The sequence below is a fragment of the Lissotriton helveticus genome, chromosome 10, assembly GCF_964261635.1.
Source record: "Lissotriton helveticus chromosome 10, aLisHel1.1, whole genome shotgun sequence".
NCBI lineage: Eukaryota > Metazoa > Chordata > Amphibia > Caudata > Salamandridae > Lissotriton > Lissotriton helveticus.
This window is the reverse complement of record NC_136071.1, coordinates 867,756,258-867,778,012: the sequence shown is the minus strand read 5'-3', so window position 1 is coordinate 867,778,012 and position 21,755 is coordinate 867,756,258. Positions and strand designations below refer to the sequence as shown.

At 42.9% G+C, this 21,755-nt stretch overlaps 1 protein-coding gene across 1 annotated transcript in view; it reads left to right on the top strand.

Moving 5' to 3' along the window:
• DNAH11 (dynein axonemal heavy chain 11) overlaps positions 1-21,755 on the top strand; it is a 3,642,058-nt gene that overhangs the window by 2,471,938 nt on the left and 1,148,365 nt on the right. Inside the window, exon 60 of the mRNA XM_078663510.1 lies at positions 10,233-10,376. Within this exon, the coding sequence (XP_078519636.1) occupies positions 10,233-10,376 (144 nt within the window). The remainder of the gene's footprint in view (positions 1-10,232; positions 10,377-21,755) is intronic.

The following is a 21,755-nucleotide window of genomic DNA, read 5'->3' as shown; positions in this document are numbered from 1 at the left end:
CCCACCGATTAGGCTTACACAAGGCACCTGGCATGGATTCCCCTTATCACTTTTAACATTTGCCTTCATGATGGAACCGTTAGTAGCCAAGGTCCAGGCTAATCCAATGATTAGTAGAGTGGTGGTTGATGGTGTAGAACACAAGCTGTCCCAATTTGCCCGTGACATCTGTTTTATAACAGAATCAAATACTAAAATCCCGGCACTGATGGAGGAGCTGGAGGCCTTCTCCCAGGTGTCAGGTTTTAAAATAAATTTTTCCAAATCACATGGTATGGGTGTTGCAGACCACCAAAACAGCCTAGAGGACACCATTCGGAGGTGCGGCTTTCAATCAGAGACATTGGCCATTACCTAACTGGGGATTCAACTACCACGCCAGATGAAGGATATATACTCCTGTAACATACCCCGGCTCCTCACATCCCTCTTTAAAGATCTCTATCATTGTGGAAAGCTGAAGATTTCATGGTTGGGCAGGATTAATAGTCTGAAAAAGAACTTCATGCCTTGTTTTTTATATGTCCTTCTGACCCTTCCGTTGGCCCTTCCTCCCCTGCTCTGTGAGAATATACATGCAAAAATGCTTAATTTTGTGTTCGGGGGGGGGCAATCCCCGAGAGTAGCAGGAGTAGCCAGTCTCAGAGGGTGGCTTGGGCTTTCCCAACATCGCAATCAATATCCTAAAGAAACAGCTTCACCCTTCTCTCGAATGGAACCACAGCCCTCACAGGAAACCCGGGGTCCAAGTAGAACAGGCACTCTCTTCCTCACTTCTATCCAGACTGTTATGACTTCCGGCATCATTCGAAGTGAGAGTACCCCCATTACTACTTCTGATATCATTACTTTTCGCATACTGGAGGGAGGTACGGCAACACAGAGCATTCCCGACCTGTCTTTTCGACTCACCCCTACATGCATAATTATGACGTCACCTCAGGCAGTATCAATCCTGGTTCCTTCAGTTGGATTCATGATTGCTTCCCCTTCCTACGCGATTTCTTCAACAATAGGGGCTTGCGGCTGTAAGGCAACTTAGTCACCAAATTTGCCTTAATTAGACAAGATATTTACATTTTCAGCCAGGCACTCCATCGGGCAAGCAGGCCCTCTGCACCCTTAGCTCTCCAAAGTGACAGCACCCCCATAGACTCCCACTAAATCAACAACGTTCACCATAAAGGCATTTAATGGCTTTTCCATTAACTTTTGCAGTTGCCTTCCCCCGAAAAGCAGGCCTATGTATTACATTGGGAGAGGGAATTGGCAATTGAGTTATCAGAAAACACTTGGGACATTTTGCAGAGAGCGGCTGCATCCTTGATCTGTATTCACTACAAGGAAAATGCATTCAAAATATGGACCCATTGGTATCTTATACCCGTCAAACTTGCCAAAATGCTCCGGGGTTTGGATTTATGTTGGAAAGAATGTTGGCAGGGAGGCACCTTCATACACACATGGTGGTAATGCCCATCAATTCAGAAATTCTGGGTGGGGATATGCTGCCCTGTACAGCGCGAACGTGCATCTACCACTATCTCACAAGTGCTTACCAGCTACCTCCTTTCTTAGCTGGTCACATCACATGCACACCTCTGTCATCCACAAATACCACCAATGCATAAAATGAGCCCACATCCTTCCATCCAGGATGTTATAGAATCTACGGTAGAGCTGCATTCAGTAGACACTACGTAAAGAACTGATAAGCATCCCTAATCAGAAAAAAGCAGGTTTACTCCTTGAAGCAAACCATAATACATTCAAAATTCTGCAGCCCTGCACAGCTGACTGCAATAAACCTTAAGGCCAAACATCAACTTACCATTTATAGGAAGGCTCCATGCGCTGTGGACTTGGAACATTCCAAAACAAAACTAGATCCAACGCATCCTACTTCCTTTCACACAGCAAAACATACCACAAAACTCACATACAGTGTGTACAACAGCACATACAAATTATTTACTGTAATACAAAACACATTTTTAGGTAATCTTAAAATCCTTTAAGCACACAGGTTTACTGGAACTATGTCGTAGAGGGTCACCCACATTTTGCAATATGAACTGACCATCTGGGCACTTCCGCCCAGTTTTCGACACACCACTTATTTTTCTTCAGTTTGAAGCACAGCAATCACACTCTTGCTCTAAATCTTGCCATCGCTCTACATCACCACATTCACTTTGACTTACATAACCTCTTCTAGAGTGAAACACCTATTCCCGCCATTTGTATTCCATCCATTTATCTTTAACCTTAACATTCTTCTGCCTAGTTTGAATTCTGCCTTTTATCCTCTTTATTCTATTCTTTTTTTCTCTCCTTTCCCTGCTGCTGCTGCCCGCAGTCCCTCTTCCCTCCCACATTCTCCTGTGCCCTCCTCCCTGCTGTCCTGCACGCCCCTGACCCTTAGTTAATGGCGGCCGCTGCACGATAATATGAGCAAGACTCCTGATCTCTTGGTCAGGAAACTGCTCTCCCATCCCGTAGCACAGCTGTGAGTGGGCTGACCCAAGTGCTGCTTTAGACGGGGTTCGAGGCCCCTGTTCCTGGTTCCGTCGTTTGCTTCTGCCTTCCTTTTGCTGCACGTCACTTTTGTCCTTCACTTTTTGCCCACTGCCTGTGGGACTTTTTGCCTTTCATCAGCCTTTTTTCATCTGCCTGTTTTTTCCTCTTTATTCAAATCTATTTTTTCTCGCCTTTCCCTGCTGCTGCTGCCCCTCCCCCAATTCTCCAGCTCCCGCCTCCCAACTGTCCCGCCCTCCCCGACCCCTACCGAAGTCAAGCCCATCTGCGCCCATCCGCTACCCGACCACTGTCCTCCAACTCACCAGCTCTACAAACCCTTGGCTCTCCAAGCACTCAACATCAGCAAGGATAACAACTGCAGCCTCTCCTCACCAAGTGACACTCATGGACCTTTCACCTGCAGCCACTGCCACCACTCCCTCTCCTTTGCCAACCCCCAGGACCCACCTCTACCCAAACCCTGCAATGCATCCACCTCAACATCTTCTCCCTCCACAGACACGCCACAGAAATCTGGGACCTCCTCGACAGCATCTTCCCCAACGTCGCCTTCCTCACAGAAACCTCAACGAATGCCAACTCAGGACCTGACATCATGATTGCCATCCCCAAAGGCTACTAGCTCACCGAGAAAGACCACCCCAACCGCACTGGAGGAGCCATCGCTATCGCTCACAAATCCAACCTCCGACTGAGCACCCACACCGACGGGCCCACAGACCTGATGGAACACCTTCACTTCACTATACAGACCAACCCAAACATCACCCTTCGAGGCACCCTCATCTATAGACCACACAGACCCCACGCACCCTTTACCTACTCCATCACTGACATCATCATCCCCCAACCCATCACTTCCACCGACTACACAATGCTGGGTGACCTCAACTTTCACCTTGACAACCTCCAGGACCCCAACTCTTCCTCCCTCCTGAAAAACCTCCTCAACATCAGACTCAAACAGATCATACCAAAAGCCCTGCACTCAGCAGGACACACCCTCAACTCCATCTACACAGCAGGAAACTCAATCACCTACAGCCACTTCTCCAAACTCTCCAAACTCCTATGGATGGACCATTGCTGTGTCCACTTTACCTTCAAAACCAACATCCCCCGCAAATGCCCACACTGGCCCAAACGCAGAAATTGGAACAAGATCCCCAACGACTAGCTCACCGCCTCTCTCAGCAGTTCCATTCCCACCACCACAGATGACGACCCTACTGCCGCCGTCCAAACTTTGCACAGTTGGCTCACCGACTGTGCAAAGACCATCGCCCCCTCAAGCAAGCTTAACAACCCACACACCAAGAGAGTCAACTGGTTCTCCGTCGAACTCCGAGAATCAAGTCCAACCTGCAGATGCCTAGAAAAGTTATGGAGGAACTCCAAAACCACAGCAAACCTTGACACCTTCAAAGCAAACAGAAGAAAGCACTCAAGGACACAATATCCACCCACATACACAACAGCAAGGAACTCTTCGGCATCATCAAAGAATTTGCACAACCCAACAGTGAGCAACCGACATGTTCCCTCCCAGGACTCAGCACCTTCTTCCACCACAAAACCAGGACCATCAACTACAACTTTGACGAAGACATACACACGGATCCCACATCCACCATCCCCCACACCACACAACCTACACTCGACAGCTGGACCGCCCTCTCCATCAATGACACCCTGAAGACCATGAAATCAGTCCACTCCGGAGCCCCCATGGATCACTGCCCCACCACATCTAACACAAAGCCACGAACATTATTTCCCGAGCTTCGAATCATCAATGCTCCTTCGAGACCACCTCCTTTCCCGACGACTGGAAACATGACGAGATCAACTCTCTACTGAAAAAAGACCAATCCCCTTACTCCTGTACCCAGTGAAAGTCATCGAAAAAGTCGTCAACAGCCAGCTCGCCTCATTCATGGACGAAAACAACACCCACGACTCCTCCCAATCGGGTTTCAGGAAAAACCACAGCATCAAAACTGCCCTCATCGCTGTGACAGACGACATCCACTCCCTCCTCAACAGAGGAGAGACTGTGTACCTCATCCTCCTGAACCTCTCCGCGGCCTTCAACACTGTATCTCACCGCACCCTAGCACAATGACTACACAACGCAGTAATCCGGCACAAGGCCCTTGACTGGATCCACTCATTCCTATCTGGCAGACTCCCCCCTTCCTCTCGACCCCACACCAACCACCTGCGGAGTTCCCCAAGTGTCCTCCATCAGCCCAACCCTTTTCAACGTCTACATGGCCCCGCTCACACCCATCATCAGATCCTACGGACTCAACACGGTATCCTATGCAGACGACACCAATCTCCTCCTCTCTCTATCCAACAAACCTCACTTCTCCAAACACAACTTCCAAGCAGGAATAGAAGCCGTCGCCAGGTGGATGAAGAACAGCTGTCTACAACTCAACAATGGCAAAACTGAAGTAATCATCATGGGCCTTCACTAAGATCCATGGAAGGACACCTGGTGGCCCCACACCCTTGGTAACCCTCTTCCTCCCCCACCAACCACGCACACAACCTTGGAATCATCCTGGTCTCCGAAATCAAAATGAACCGCCAAATCAACGCCGTCACCTCCGCCTGTTTCCACACCCTCCATCTCCTACGAAATACCTTCACATGGAGTCCTCTTAAGCACAGGAAAACCGCCACCCACGCCCTCATCAGCAGTAGACTGGACTACGGCAATGCACGCTACGCAGCCACTGCCACATCACCGAATACCTGCAGACACTACATTTGCTCTTCGTCGAACAGAGAATCATCTTCAAGCTTCTCACCCAAGCCCACAAAGCCCTCCACAACACTGGACCGCCCTACCTAAAGCACCACTTTTCATTCCACGCAACTTAAAGATCATTCTGCTCAGCCCAGCTCTCCCTAGCTACAGTGATGGCCATCAAGAAAACCAGAACAGGAGGACAGTCCTTCTCCTTCCTCGCAGCTAAGGCATGGAGCACGCTCCCACTCCACCTCCGCCAGACACCAATACTCTCTAAGTTCATGAAGGACCTCAAGACCTGGCTCTTTGACAAACCTGAATGAACATCCTGGAACTGTGCCCCCCCAATGCCAACAGGTGAGTAGCTGCACTTTAACAACCCTCTGATTGATTGATTGAATGGTGCCTTCATTTGGTGTTGTACGAACTAGGCTGGGTAGTGAGCTCTGCTCCGTTCGTGGACTTTTTCGCACTCTGCACTCAGTGGACCTCTGAAAAACTCTACTCGTATTTTCCTCACTTGCCAACTGTAGGATGGGGAGTGTGAGAAAGGAAAATCCAATGTTAGACTGCTTCCCAGTGAGATTTCTCAAGACGGGCTGTCGTGGATGGTCGCTATCGCTCACGCTGAGTATTCTTCTGTTGCGTTGAGGGAGCTGCTGCTCGAGTAGAACTACTACTCGAGCAGCAGAATGATGTAGCACCCTCTTGTGCTGCACCTGATGCCATTTGTGCTGATTTTACAGCAAGGGACAAAGACCCGGTGCTAAAAATCAGTGCGAATGGCATGAGGTAACGCACTCTGCCACTGGCAGAACTCCGCTTAGCTTGGTGGAGTTTTATTGTCACTTCGGAATTCCATGATCTCATCCAAGGCCTAGTACCACCCCCTACAACTCCCACCACATAGAATTCCACTTTGTAAACTTTTTTATCATGGTCAATTGCAAATGCCTTTTTAAAAACTTTTTAAAAAGCTCTACTAGTCTGTTAATGAAGAACCATTTAAAGCCTATTTATTAGCTTAATACACATTAATTTCAAACATTCTTCCAGTTACTGTGAAGTCATCTGAGCACCATTATATGTAACAAGTTCCTATGGGTACATTTTGTGATAAACCACATTCTTCAAAAATTCAATCAAACCCATGGACGTTATGCTCACAACAAAAGGAACCACTCGCCCACCCACTCACTCACTCACTTAAAGAAATAATTCAATATCACAAGAATATATTTTAGTTTAGTTCCCAATATCATCAACTTCCAAAGCCAGCTTATTCCTTAGATGCTTCTTCACCTCCGCATGTTTTATTAGGAGTCGCACAGTGACTTGAGCCACATCCCTCACCAAATATTCCCTACAGCTGTTCACAAAACGTACTTATCCAACATTTCCCACCTAAAGTGTTGCCAAACATGTCTTTATTACCCAGATAAACACATCACTTTCTGCCTCTTTTCCACAAATACTTTTAACAATCCCAAAATGTGTGGTGTGCAGAAAATACTGCAATTTAACTTGCACAAAACTGCACCTAACAGATTTACAGGACTTGAATCACATACCAAAAATGTGTGATCTTCCTCAAATGTCCCTATTTTTACAAGTACTTTCTTTGAAACAGGATTAGTTATTTATTTATGTACAACACATACAACTTGGATCTTCTTTCCCAAGTGGGGTAGTTTTGGAACTTATGCTGTTCCAACAGTAGAATGGGTAGCACGCGTGTCAATAATTAATGACACTTGGTGGCCATTCACCACTCCTTCTACAAATGGTCAACTTTGGTCTACCTCCTTGAATACGCCAAGAATGCCATCTTCCTCGCTCCTCAGGCACCGCCATTTGAACTTGTCAGAATTAAAGTTCTAGTTCTGCAACATGACAAACTGTTGAAATGGGCTCCAATTTTGGAATGGATTTATATTTGCTCTTGGTATAGATTCAATTTGAATCTGTAATTCCCCATATGCTATGGGGCCATTGTACCGGCATCATAGGAACTTGTGACTGCATTAACATCTGCAGCCATTGAATTGGAACCGGAACTTGAACATTTTGCTGTTGTGTATGATTTATACCTTGCATTTGCCCATCAACACTCACACGATTTGGATTCTGTCTTCCAATGTCTAAGCCTGTTCCAATAGTGACAAGGAGTCAATTTCTTCAGCATTTCAGTGTCTACCCCTGAATTTGGATCTACCAGAACACCTTTACCTTTTGCCTGAGAATAATTCAATCCACCTTGAGCTGTCTGTCCTCAATTCTGGATACTAACACCCTGCATTCCATCAGCATTTCCTGACTGATTTGGAAACCCTTTTGGAGCAAGCTCAGTCTGACCCAACAAACATTTCTCTCTTAATCTTTAATGCTTCATCTCGTGCTCATCACAACAGTATTTTGCATACTTCAGAATCTAATCAAAGGGCTTTTTTGTGAACAAAATCTTTCTGTTGTATGTGAATGCTAATTTCTAGTCGCAACCCAAGAATGAACTGTGACACAAAACTCCCCATATCTCCCTTTTCAAGATTCTCTTGTCCGCTGTGCTGTTTAAACACCTGCAACAATCATTCATAATAAGCATGCACCGATTCTTTAGCTTCCCTAGTAGTTCTATTGTTTAACCAAACAATATCCCTTGCTGGAACTTTTCCTTTCAAAAAGGTAATCACCTCATCATACTTTGTCATCAACACAGGTGAATAAGATAGAGTACGTGCATTACTTGGAGGTTCAGTACCTGTCCATTGGACAGCTATCTTACATTGAGCCCATAGATCACTCAGTACCCCAATATCAAAGAAAGTATTCAAGTTTGGCCAAGTTGTTTGTGAATGTCGCAAGATCATCATTACTCCACGGTACATAAACATACCCTCCATCTGGTATCACACTCTTTTGAAACTTACATCTTCATCTTCATCTGGGGTTACTGGTGGTGGCTTTCCATTTGCTTTTGTAGTATTGGATTTTTCTTTTTCATTCCCTTTTTCTTTGCCTACTTGCCCTCTGACATGTCAAAATCGCTCAATTTACGATGCACCTCACCAACTCCTCAATGTGTAATCTCATTTCTGAGGACCACATTGTCACAATAACTTCATCACCTAACTGTGCCCTGAAACAATTCTGTAAAGGAACACTCATAGAGAGATCCACATCCTTCCTATCTCTCTGCCAATTTGGTCAGTTTTGCATGTGTGGCAGCTGCACTTCTTGTGATTTCTTTACTCAAATATAATCATTAATTTTCCTGTTATTGATTCAAATTTGAAATGTCTAGACATCCTCTAATAATTTCTTCCAATTCCCCTTCAATTTGGGTACCTATATAAGCCTTGTTCTTTTCGGGTTTAAAGCGGATCTCTCTGTTTCTCCTATTCTTTGGTTTTCTGGAGTTTTTTCAAAGCAAGGGGAAAAAATCCCATTGTTCAATTGCCCCGTCTCTCCCTGTGCAGTAGATGTCGAAAAGATAATCCTTCTCCCTTCTCTTCATGATTTTAACATTTTGTGGTGGGCTCCATGCAATAATCTGTGAGTTTTGTAACATCGGAATAAACCCTGTCATGGATACTCATACAGCACCTGGAACAGTTGGATTTGGTACAATATTTATTCGTGCAGTTGCAACAGGAATATTCTAGCTCCATTCTAGCTCCCTCAACTATGCATTTCCTCTTCCTTAGCTGTCCTTCAACCCATTGAGCATATGCATAATTTCGCACTTCTCTCTTTGCTCTATTCTGATAAAAAAATATTCTCTTTGGCATGAGCTGCTCACTCCCAAGCATGTAATGTTTCGTACTGTGTAGGTCTAGAAGATCACTTAATTTCATATAATGTTTTCCACATTTGAAGGGTAAATCCTAGGCAGTCATGTGGTCAAGAACAATCAAAGACTCATATGAAAGGCAGACTTAATGCAATAAACTCTGTGTCAACTACATCATAATGTTAAAAACGTTATTTGTATTGACCTGGTGTACCTTCTGGTGGGTCTCTAAGCCCTACTGATCAGGGACCAGCACATCACCCCTCATCAGATCTCTAAGAGCTTTAAAAGATTTAATGATTGGAAAAATTGAACAATAAAAGAACAAATATCAAATTAATAAGATTTAAACTTTTAGTTCAGTTTATAATTCCTTATATATGTCAATATTTTCCTCTTTTCATAAACCTATTACAGCTTAGTATTTGATGACTTGTCAACCAATCCCGGTGCGGCACTTAACACCAACTGACTTATCTTAACGTGGCACACACTGACATGGTTCTTCACTCCTTGCAGCGGCCCACCCTCCTTCACACTTTTGTTGTACACAGAATTCTACAAGTCTAACCAAGCACAATAAACAAATAACTTTTGCCTGCTCCACTAAAGAATTTGAAATAGCTCATTCATATGGGAAATAAATCAGAAATAGCGTTTTGACACTCTCTGAATTTCTTACACACATGCACACACTGACATTAACAAAATCTCGACCAGCGGAAATCACCCTGATATAGTTATTCTTTGCACAACATGTTCCACTGACACTAGTCAATATTAGTACAATAACAACAAATTGTCATTGTCAATTGTGCAGTTGATGGTTCCTCTCGAATCTGCACCACAAAACCTTAGCAGACTAATAACTCTTCAACATATTATTTTTTAAATATCCCAACAACTTCAACTGCTCAACTTTAAGCGCTTAAACACACTAATCTATTAGCCTCTTCCAAAATACCAGACACATAACTTCAACACAATGATGAAACTAAATTATATATATTTATATATATCTATATTTCTTTTGATTGATTTATTTCAATTTTATCCTTAGTGAAATGTGCCTCAATTGTATATAATGTCTGTCACTTTACAGGTTGTATTCAAACAAGTTTTGTTATTTGTTTTCAGACGAACCTTACTGAATTGAAAGCTTTTGTCAATCCACCAATTGCTGTCATCAATGTTACTGCTGCTGTGATGCTTCTTCTTGCACCAAAAGGCCGAATACCAAAAGACAGAAGTTGGAGAGCTTGCAGGGTCCTAATGGCAAAGGTACATTAATTGAGTTACATTTGGTATGTGTCTAGCCAAGGGCATCAGATATAGCCGTGTGGAGGTATGAATGTCTCAAAAGGGATTATCCCAAACCAGTCAAATTAATTTTCAGCTGTAAATTTGAGAAAACTTTCAGTTTTAATGTTATTTATTATCCATAGCATATTGAAATCAATCCTGAGTGACATTCAAAATAGGCCTCTGAGAACACAAACGACTGCTTCAATTTATGGATGTCTTAATTCCTAAACAATTAAGATTCACTTTAAAAAACAAAAAAGTAAAAGTAGCTCTAATGTTACACTTTCAAAACAATCATGTTATGTATTTTGGACTGTGGTGCAGAAATAAGGAATGATACCAGGTTATCTTTCCATCGTGTAAATCAAGATATTTCCCAGATCCATCCAAAACATAAAAATAACATAGTGAATCCAAACAATACAATAGCTCTACCTTAAACCTGGAATTAATTAATTAATCATTATGACATCCTGGAGCGGTGCAGACTCACCTGCCTTCCACTTTGCAGGTGGCCCATTACAGTTCGTGTCTGGTGAAGTTCCACCAATCACAGCCACCACTGCAGAAGCGGATGGTAAAGCAAGCAACTTAATTTCAAGACACTGGACATGCTTGTATCTTGTGCTGTCCCCCCATCCACATGCATAGTGTTAATGTACGAGGTACAGGAATGTCTTTGGTCTAAGCACTGACAAAGCTTCCACTATGCCCCTATCTGCTCTCACCATTGTTTGAGCTTGAAGGACAAATGGTCAAGCTCAGCCAAAGTTGGGACACAACAGGATCTAGTATAGAGAGGCCATTGCAGCCAGCACTTATTCCTCCTCAAGTTGTTAGGGTGCCAGTATGTCAGAGCTAACACAGATCCAGATAGTTTCTCTGTAACATAAATGTTATTAATTTGTTTCTTGCATTTTGTTCTGCACTCATCTCATTCCTGACTCCCAACTTTACAATGTGTTGGGTAGATTTTGGTAGAGGAAGTAGGTTTCACCTGACACACATTCCATCCATTGCATTTTTCATCAGGTTGTTGACATCAAGGTGTATGCATGAGGTTTATCCTATTTGGATGTTACACCATAATTTGCATTACTGTTTGTACATTTCCTGGTTCCTTATTCATTTCTACATTGTCATTTGGCCAGATCTCTCGCTCATAAATACAATAAAAAGTAAATAAATAGGAAGATTGCCTACAATCTACTGCACATGAATTCACTAGCATTCAAATCAGTCACTGTACCAATATAACGAACAGATTTTTCAAGAGAAACTGGAATCTAGTGGTGTGCCACTGTTTGTCAAAATTAGTATCCCAAAAGGCATTCTGGTGATGCATTAATCATGCCCACCTATTGACCAAAGCACCCCACACAACAAATTCAGAAAACCCTTAATTAAAAATATCCTTCATCAAGCCAATTCTACCCTTGACAACCCAATAAATTACAGACCTGCAATGTAAGGTCCATTTGTAGCAAACTGTTCAAAAAGCAAGGTTGATTTACATCTCAGATTTCCTTGCAAAGGATAACCGATTCGAGACAATCCCCCTGGCAGACCAATCATTTCCTCGATTGGTAGTTTGACGGAAAATTTGTCAAAGTTCTAGGACCATTACCTGTTTGAATTTGTACTTTCTCTTAAATCCTACATTAGAGACACTTCGGACTTCATCGAAAAGATTGAACAGATTAAATGCGACTCTACTTACTGTCTCATAACTTTAGACATAACAAGCCTATATACGTGCATAGAGCACTCACAGGGCATTGAGGCAATAGAGTATTTTTTGAAGAAACGTTCATTAAATCTGGCATCACACAGTCAAATGTTATTGGAATTGTTGGAATTTTGCTTACGGAATAACATTTTTCTATTTCAGGATGACATCTACAGACAAGTATCTGGTACGGCAATGGGCTCCTGCTTCGCCCCCAGCTACGCGAATCTTTTCGTGGGCTGGTGTGTGGAGCAGGTAGCCTGGGACACAAAAAACATACTTTGGACAGAAAAGGTTATTGTCTGGTACAGATACATAGATGATCTGTTTTTAGTCTGGAATAGACCAGTATCTGAGGCAGAGAAATACATAGCATTGCTTAATATCAACAATTCCAATCTTAGATTTAGCGGTGAAGTCAGTAAGGAAACGGTAAACTATTTGGATTTGAAAGTGGAGATCAGGGATGAAAAGATAGTCACTTCTCTCTATAGGAAGCCAACTGCAGGAAACAGCGTTTTACACGCTTCTAGCTGACATCCTAGGAGATTGATTAACAGTATCCCGTATGGGGAACTCCTACGGATTCGCCGTAACTGCACACTTGAGAGTGATTATGAGAAGGCGGCTGATGCGTGTATCTTAAGATTTATTGAGAGAGGATATAAACCAAACCTCCTCAAAGAAACACGCAATCGTGTAAATCGTCTGCCCAGAGACACACTGTTTGAGAAAAGGGTGAGGACTGATCAAGAGGGAGGAAGATTTTGTATTATTACACCATTTTCCTCCAATTCTAATGAGCTGAGAGCGATCCTCAAGAAACATTGGCATATTCTTAAAACAGACAGCATATTAGGAATGGATATCCCCGAGAACCTATGATCACCTTTAAAAGGCTAGATCATTGAGGGATCAATTGGTTCATAGTCACTTAGACCCAGTTACAAACAGAAAAGGAAAATTAAAAGATGCCAAAGGATTCTTTCCTTGTGGACGATGCAAGGCGTGTGCCTTCAGCAAACGCGTCTTAACTTATGATGTTCGAGGAGTCAAAGGGGGAAGGAAATTGAACTAATGTATGTCTTGCCACACCAGCTTTGCTGTATACTGTCTGAGCTGCCCGTGCAAAATAAGATATGTAGGCAGCACAATTAATCCAGTCAAGCTACGAATTTTGGAGCATATGAGGGCAATTGCGAACAAGGATTTTTCTTATCCTGTTGCACGTCATTTTGCCATAAAACATCAGAGCAACAGAGACCTTTTACAATATTGCTGCCTAGACCATGTACCGGAACACATTAGGAGGGGCAACCGACTCCTTAAGCTTAGGAGTTTGGAGTCCCGCTACATAGTGGACCTAGAGACCAAGGCTCCGAGTGGTTTTAATATCGGAGAGGAAATGTCTGCACATTTGGGCCAATAGGGAATTTCATTACCTCATGTTATGAATGAAGGATATGTTACAACTGTTATTGTCGACAGAACTGAGTTTTTGTTGAATTATTTATCTGCTTCTTGGATTAATGGTAATTGAAAGAAGGCAGAATTGGCGGCGATGAAATGATGTTGTTTGGGATACTTTTTCTAAGAAGCGGAAAGAACTGGGTTGTAGAATTTATATTGTTGTAAATTGAAGCGATTAGTTCTGTTGGCAACCATTTGGTTGCCAAGGCCGATCCACGGCTAGATTATCAATAGGGCCATGATTATGCATTATGATTAATCGGCCCGAATATATTGGAATGTAAAGATAACATTGTGGCATTTCTAGTCATATTATTATGAGGATTTTGATCGTTTTAATCTAACAAATTGATTGTAATACATATTAACAGGTTGGGACACTAGGCAACACAAAGCAGTGTTGCAAATGCCGATCCACGGCAAAATATGCATCTAGGACATGTATTTAACGATGATTTTTGTAACAGTAAAGCTTGTTACTATGTGAGAATTGCATGTTCTAAGATGGCGCCCGTATGAAAATACGAGGTTTGGTCCCTTGTTCATGTTTACACTATACACCCACGCGCTTTTAAAATGGTGCCGCGAAATGCATTGTTCATGACACTGACGAAGGGAGTCTTTCCTGAAACGCGTTTGTCTGAATAAAAAAGTTTGGCGTTCTAAGCCCTACTGATCCCGTGAGTGCTGCGTGTCTTTTTGGATCTAATCAAGGGGACACGGTGTGGAGCTTTCATATTTGCGCGGAACACCACCGCGCTGCAGCACCCGCCCTACAGAGTGACTCGTTGACGGTGGACACTGGAGCGGAATATATATATATATATATATATATATATATATATATATATATCAAATCATGTGCAGATTAGCCCCTCGAAGACAAGCCACAAGATTAAATTCACTTGTTTTTATTCTTTTTCATCACTTGCCAGCAGACGAGCTATAAGGTACAAGTCACCTCAATTTTAATAGTTGCCAGACGCGTTTCAGGATACCCAACATCCTTTCTTCAGTGGCTCAGGCAAGGGAAATGAATGCACTCTTTGATTTTGCATATATATATATTACCTACTGGCGGTCGCCAGTAGGTAGTTATAGTTAGGATCGTTTTCCAATAGGAAATCTGCAACATTCAATCAATCAATCAAGGCATTTATAGAGCGCACTACTCACCCGTAGGGTCTCAAGGCGCTAGGGGGGGGGGAGTGCCGTTACTGCTCGAACAGCCAGGTCTTGAGCTTCTTCCTGAAGGAGAGGTGGTCTTGGGTCAGGCGCAGGTCGGTTGGGAGGGAGTTCCAGGTCTTGGCGGCCAGGTAGGAGAAGGACCTTCCTCTTGTTCTATTGGGAATAACTTTGGCGCCGAATGAGGGATCTGCCTGTAAATTTCCTTAACTTTGCCTCGCTGCGCTCCGCTCCTTCCCTGAAAGTTTTGGGGGGATCCATCAAGCAGGGGCCAAGATAAAAGGGGGGTCCCAAAACGTGTTTTCCCCATGTTAATTTCCATAGGGCGGTTGGACTCACTTTTAGCCTGAACGGCTGAATGGATTTCCACCAAACTTGGCAAAATTGTAGGGACTGGTACCCCGATGTGCCTTTGCTATGTCTCAAGATATATGCTCCAGTGGTTTTTACGAAAATTAACTTTGAAAAAATATATATTGGGCTACATTGGGCTATATATAAGTTAGAGCCCAAATGTAGCCCAATGTAGCCCAATGTAGCCCAAAGATGGCAGCCAGAGACAAAAAAAAACAAATGTAGCCCAAATATCAGCCAGATGTAGCCCAACTATAGCCCAATGACAGAATGTCCCAGAGTGTTCTAAAGAACAACTAGAGCACTAACAGTCTTACTTATGACAAAAGTATGGCACACCTGAAGTCATCTTGATTGGAATAAAGTGTTAACACTTAAAACATTTAATTTGCAAAGGAACAAAATGAGGGGGTTCATTTTGCCATAGAAATTATGATTAGTGCTGAAGAAAGAAAAATTAGGGCACATTTTGAGTGACTTCTCAAATCCTCTTATATTTCATTAAAAAAAATTCTGATATGCAGTCTCCCAAGATGGCCACCAGAGACAAAAGAGCCCAAATGTAGCCCAAATATCAGCCAGATGTAGCCCAACTATAGCCCAATGACAGAATGTCCCAGAGTGTTCTAAAGAACAACTAGAACGCTAACAGTCTTACTTATGACAAAAGTATGGCACATCTGAAGTCATCTCGATTGGAATAAAGTGGTAACACTTAATACATTTAATTTGAAAAGGAACAAAATGAGGGGTTTCATTTTGCCATAGAAATTTTATATATATATATATATATATATATATATATATATATATATATATATATATATATATATATATATATATTCACTGAAAAAATCATAGGTTTCACACCAGTTATAGTTAGGAATTAGCATTTAAAAAACCTATTAAATTCACTGAAAAAACCATAGGTTTCACACCAGTTATAGTTAGGTGGAAATTTTACTCGCATAGAACCATTGAAATTCCCACGTTATAGTTAGTTGGACTCACTTTAACTTGCACGTGCAATGCACTGCTGATGACGTCACATATTACATCACTCATGACATGGTCAGTGACATCACTCATGACATCACTGATGACATCTCAAATGACATCACTGATGACATCATCTAGTGAATATGTATCTTTCTGAAAAATAAATATTTTTTATATATGTATATCTAAAGGTTGATGGAAGAATAAATGGGTAAATACATGTCTAAATGGATGTTTTTTTGTGTAAAATTGATTGGTTAACTGACTTATTAAATGTATCTTAGTGAATACATATATTAGCGAGTAATGTTTAAATATTTAAATATCTGTATCTGTGTCTCACTTTGTGTATAAGTGGCTGCATGGGTTGGTGAGTAGCTACATGAGTGTGTATATGGGTTATTAGTTGTTTTTTTGAGTATCAGTATCAGTGTCTGTATGGTTCGGTGGGGGGTATTACTTAGAGCACAGATGCATGAATGAGTGACTTACTATTTGTATGTATTTTGAAGACAGCATGTGTGCAGGACTGTATGGGTGGATGATTGTGTGTATGGGTGGGTTAGTGAGTATTTGTTTTTATAATTGATTGTTTAAGAGAGTAAATATGTTTCCGTTTCTGTAGAAGTATGTGTAGTGGTGTGTATATAGCAGTATAATCAAGTAAATGTTTTTTTGATAGTTTATTTGCATGTGTGAATTTGTGTGTGAGTAACTATATGGATGAGTATTAGTGTGTAACAGGATGTATAGGTGTATGAGTACATATGATGAGTAAGTACATGCATGAGTGACTATATAGAACTGTTGGTGAATGAGTGGATGTGTATGTAGATGTTGGAATTACCTAATAAGTTGTTGTAATTGGTATTGGTTTCTCCTTTTTTAAGAAAATGGTAGTTTCTATTTTTGAATGTGTGTGTCGAAGGTTATTTTATGCTGATAGGAGGTCTGCCACTTTGTCACAAGGATGTTGTCATCAGTGATGTCATTTGAGATGTCATCAGTGATGTCATGAGTGATGTCACTGACCATGTCATAAGTGATGTAATATGTGACGTCATCAGCAGTGCATTGCACGCGCAAGTTATAGTGAGTCCAACTAACTATAACGTGGGAATTTCAATGGTTTTATGCAAGTAAAATTTCCACCTAACTATAACTGGTGTGAAACCTATGGTTTTTTCAGTGAATATATATATATATATATACATGAGAAATTAAGTGTTGGTCTCCGCCATAGACAATAGCGTTGTAAGCACTGCTGTACTTGGGGGCTCCTCTGAGAAGGAGGTCTACACCTCCCAGGCCACTGCCGCTATCTTCCCATATTTGAAGGAATTGTCCAGCTCGCAATTTAGAAGTAGTTGTAGCATCCTCCCTCGTCAGGAACCTGTTGTTACTACACAAATCCCCATAATGTGGCATTCTCCGTCTTTCCAACATTGGACGGACATGGAGTCTGCGATTATTTTAAAGGGTCTTATAACCCACAATGGCATGTATGGGGCATAGGGTGCGTTCCGGATTACTCTCCTAACTGTGGCCTCCCACACTCTTGCTATGTGCCTAATTATGTTTGGGTATTCTTTTAGGATCGCAGCGCCCATCATGAGTAACTCAGGAATGGTAGTCCCCATGTAGCTGCCTTCCAGTAGTTTATTTTCCCCAGTTACTATCCTCCTCCAGCCAGTGAAATGCGTGTCATAATTGAGCCGCTATATAGTAATGGCTCATACAGGGAATCTCCAGTCCTTCATCCGCCTGTTTCAGTTGGAGAGTTCCTAGGTTCTCCCGCTTATGTTTGTTGGTTCACAGTAATTCCACTATTAAACTGTCTAACAATGTAAATATGACTGTGGGATTTTATAGAAGGTATGCCGTAGGGTGTACAGACATTGGGTAGTATTATTATTTTCATGATTGCCACTTTTCCCATCAAGGAAAGAGTCAGGGACTTCCAGAATCCCATGGAGGCGCAAACACCTTGCTATTATTTTCTCTATATTATGCTCCAGGAATAGTGAGAGTGAGTGCCACAATTGAACTCTAAGATACCTTATACCATCTATTTTCCATGGCAGACACACCTCTGGGTGGGCCCCTAATGGTACATGCATCAGTCTCCCAATTGGAATTATTTTCGACTTCTCAAGGAGCCCGGAAAACACTCCCAATTTTTCCAGCTCATTTAAGAGTACAGGCACCACAAAATATATATATAACAATTGTACCCACTGGATAAATCCCGAGTGCATCCCCATTTTCCAGATGGCCTCCCAGATGTATTTCCACTCCGAGTCGAATGCCTGCTCTATGTCTAGCATTGCCAGAGTGCAGTCCTCCGTCATTAATATCGGGGCAATGCAAACATGTGCCAGCCTTCGCAGGTTATGAGTAATGTTCCTCCTGGGTATGAATCATGCTTGCTCCGGATGAACCAAACGTGGCATGTGAGGTAATAACCTAGCTGCTAAAATCCTGCTCAGTAATTTATTATTTAAGTTTAGGAGTAAAATCGGCCTTTACTGGGTTTTTATTTGGTGTAAAATCATGGAGACTAACGCTCCTTGCATGGACGTAGGCATTGTATATTTCTCCCTTGACTCGTTGTATACTTCTAACAGTTTATCGGCTAGAAGAAGCGCATGGCTCTGATAAATTCAAACCGTGAAGCCATCACTGCCTGGGCACTATGTGTTTTTAAGGCGTTTGATAGCTGATAATATTTATTCTGTAGTTATAGGTAGGGGTGGGCGGAATTTGCGAAATTCACTTTTGCAAATTATTGCGAAAATGTAAAAAATCTTCGCAAACACGCGGAAATGTCGCGAAGACGCAGAAGTTTTTTTCCCCACCTGTTCGCGATATTTTCTGCCTGATCACGTTGAAAAATGTCTCGCCAACTTGTCCATGCGGTCGCCATCTTGTTTACACTTGTCCCGCCCGCGATGCTTATTTCCTGTTTGGGGTCTCGAATGACTTGTTCGCGTTCGCAAACTCACGCGGAATAGCGCAACCGGCTACCAACAATCCAACATAGGAAAACACGGTGTCGAATGCAGGGATGCTAGCGCACACGCAAGACACCATTTTTAAAACGCGATGAAGAAAAAACATCCGTTTCGCAGCAGATTGCGAACGTTTTGACATTTTTGCGCTCTCCGCGGAACGCGAACATGTCAAATAATCACAATTTCCGCGAGCGGAACGAAATTTACCTCCCAGGCCTAGTTATAGGGCCTCCCAGGGCTTCTGCCTTCACAGGGTCCAGCTGAGGTATTTCTATGTGTTCTAGATAGGACTGTAATATTTCTGGGGGTGCGTTGGACTTAGTTTGATATGCAGTCGCTAGATGCTGTGCCAATGTGTCTATAGTTGCCCCTTGGCTACAGGTCAAATTCCCATTCCTGTCTTGTAATTGCAATATTGGGAGGAATGTGGATATTGTTTTAATCAATCTCGCTAGTAGGGCCCTGGACATAGCTCCTTTCATATGGAGGCGTTGCCGATATGCTATGTATTTGTTTTTCCACCCTACCCCATAAAGTCATGAGTGTTTGGCGTGTCACTCGCCATTCCTCTAAGGACTGTGGATCTCTGTGTATGGTCGCTCCCAGAGTACTTAACCTCTGTTCCTGTCTATGAATGTCTGGTACCAATTGCTGCCTAACCCCATGGGAAGTTATAATAGCTACCCCTCTAATCACAACCCTTTATTACCTCTCATCTCAACGCCTTGCTGGATACAGTTCCCAAGTTCTCATTAAAATAATGGGTGAGGGCCTCCGTAATGGCAGCAGTAACCAGCGGATTTGAAAATGCTTCTGCCAGGAGGCGCCGGAGTGGGTCTCCGGGTGCCCTGCTCCCTCTAATAAGCTCATTAGAAGAGGAGAATGGTCTGACAGATATCGGTGTAAGTATGAGATCCCTTCCACTCCCAGGGACAACCCCATTGAGATGCAGCAATAATCCAGGTGACTAAATGTGTTCGTTGCAGGGGTAGGACAGGAGATCACTTGTTTCCATGGATTACACATTCTCCACTCATCTCTAAGTTGCATCCCATTAACAAGGTTTAATAATACTCTGTTTGAACAAGGTTTGAATTCTCTCTGGGTGGGTCTCTGTCTAGGCATGCATCCAGGACACAATTAGAATCCCCTAATAGTATCACTTCCACTCCTAGGAACGGGGTTGCTGCCTCCATCACTGTTGCAAAAAATTTGGGACTATCAGAATTGAGGGCATAGACATTAATCAGACACATCTTCTTCCCCTCCTACTTCCTTCCTGTGTGTGATCATGTATTGCCCCTAGGGGTCTGTTACGTGGTGTAGGTTCTGGAATGGTACCCCGCGTGCCATCTAAATAAGTGTCCCTGTGCCTCTCCGCAGTAGGATGTGACATATATCTGGCCCCTCCATCAACGCCCCAGACATGGGACCGCTACACCACATAAATGCGTTTCCTGTAAGCATACAATCCCTACTTTATAACGTTTCAAAAACTCTAGCACCCTCCTTCTCTTCTGCTAATTGACCATTCCCGTACCTTCCATGTCAAAATTATCAATTCTTGTGCCCCCATGTTTGTGTACAATTCCTCTTAACCATTTTTTGTTCTGCATTCCTTTTGGCAGTTCCTCTCCTCTACAAACTCACTAATACTCTCCCATAAGTGGACTCTAGACACTCTAAACTTGATTGCTGTATAAATTCCCTATTGAACACAACTGCAAAACCCCCATATAATGTAGGATATCAGTCTTCAAGTACTCCCTAAACCACCCTCCCCAAACAGTGAATCTCAACTTTTCTTGTCTTAAAGTTAGACCAGAGGCGCTCTCCTCTCAAGAGTTCTTGGATAGAAACCTGCTGGTTGGTTGCTGTGCTAGAGGCCCAGCCACCAAAGAAGGTTCAAGGTTGAGACCCTTTCGCTCTCTCCTCGGGAGCGGACCTCTGGAGGGGGTGGGTGTTCCCTAGCCATGACTTTCATCTTTATCAACTTTTGTCTCTGTTAGACTTACTTGTATACCATGTCCACTCTACTACATGTTGTTGTCTCTCTCACCTTTCCTCCTTTAGGAAACCTTCGACCATATATCTCTACGTCCTTCGTCTGAACCCCTTCGTGTTGTTCATTCAACTGGTTCTCCAGACCACTGGGGTCATGTCCTGTACCTTGGGTCATGGTTTTCGATTCCTGAACTGTTTTTGTGTCCGAAGCCTGCATCTTCTTCTAGATTCTTCTCATTTGTGGCTTCTGTCTTGGTCCCTTTCATCGCTCTCGGTTTTTATCTCCTGTTGTTGATGCTCTGGATGACTCTGTCAAGGGGGCCAGGCGGGCACCTGGAATCCCAGTCACTTGCTTCTGCGGCTGACTGAAAGAATAAGGGTTCACTGGCTGTTTCCACTCTCAATTTTACCGGGAATAACAGGCAATATTCCATAATTAGATCACGAAGAGGTCGTTTGACATTTAGGAACGTCTTCCTTTGTTCCTGAACTCAGGTGTAGTCGGGGTACATCGATGTGGAATGACCTTCAAATAATAGTGGACCCTATAATTGTAGAACCAGGCGATGAAGGCTCTTGCCTCGGTCTTGGGGAGGAAGC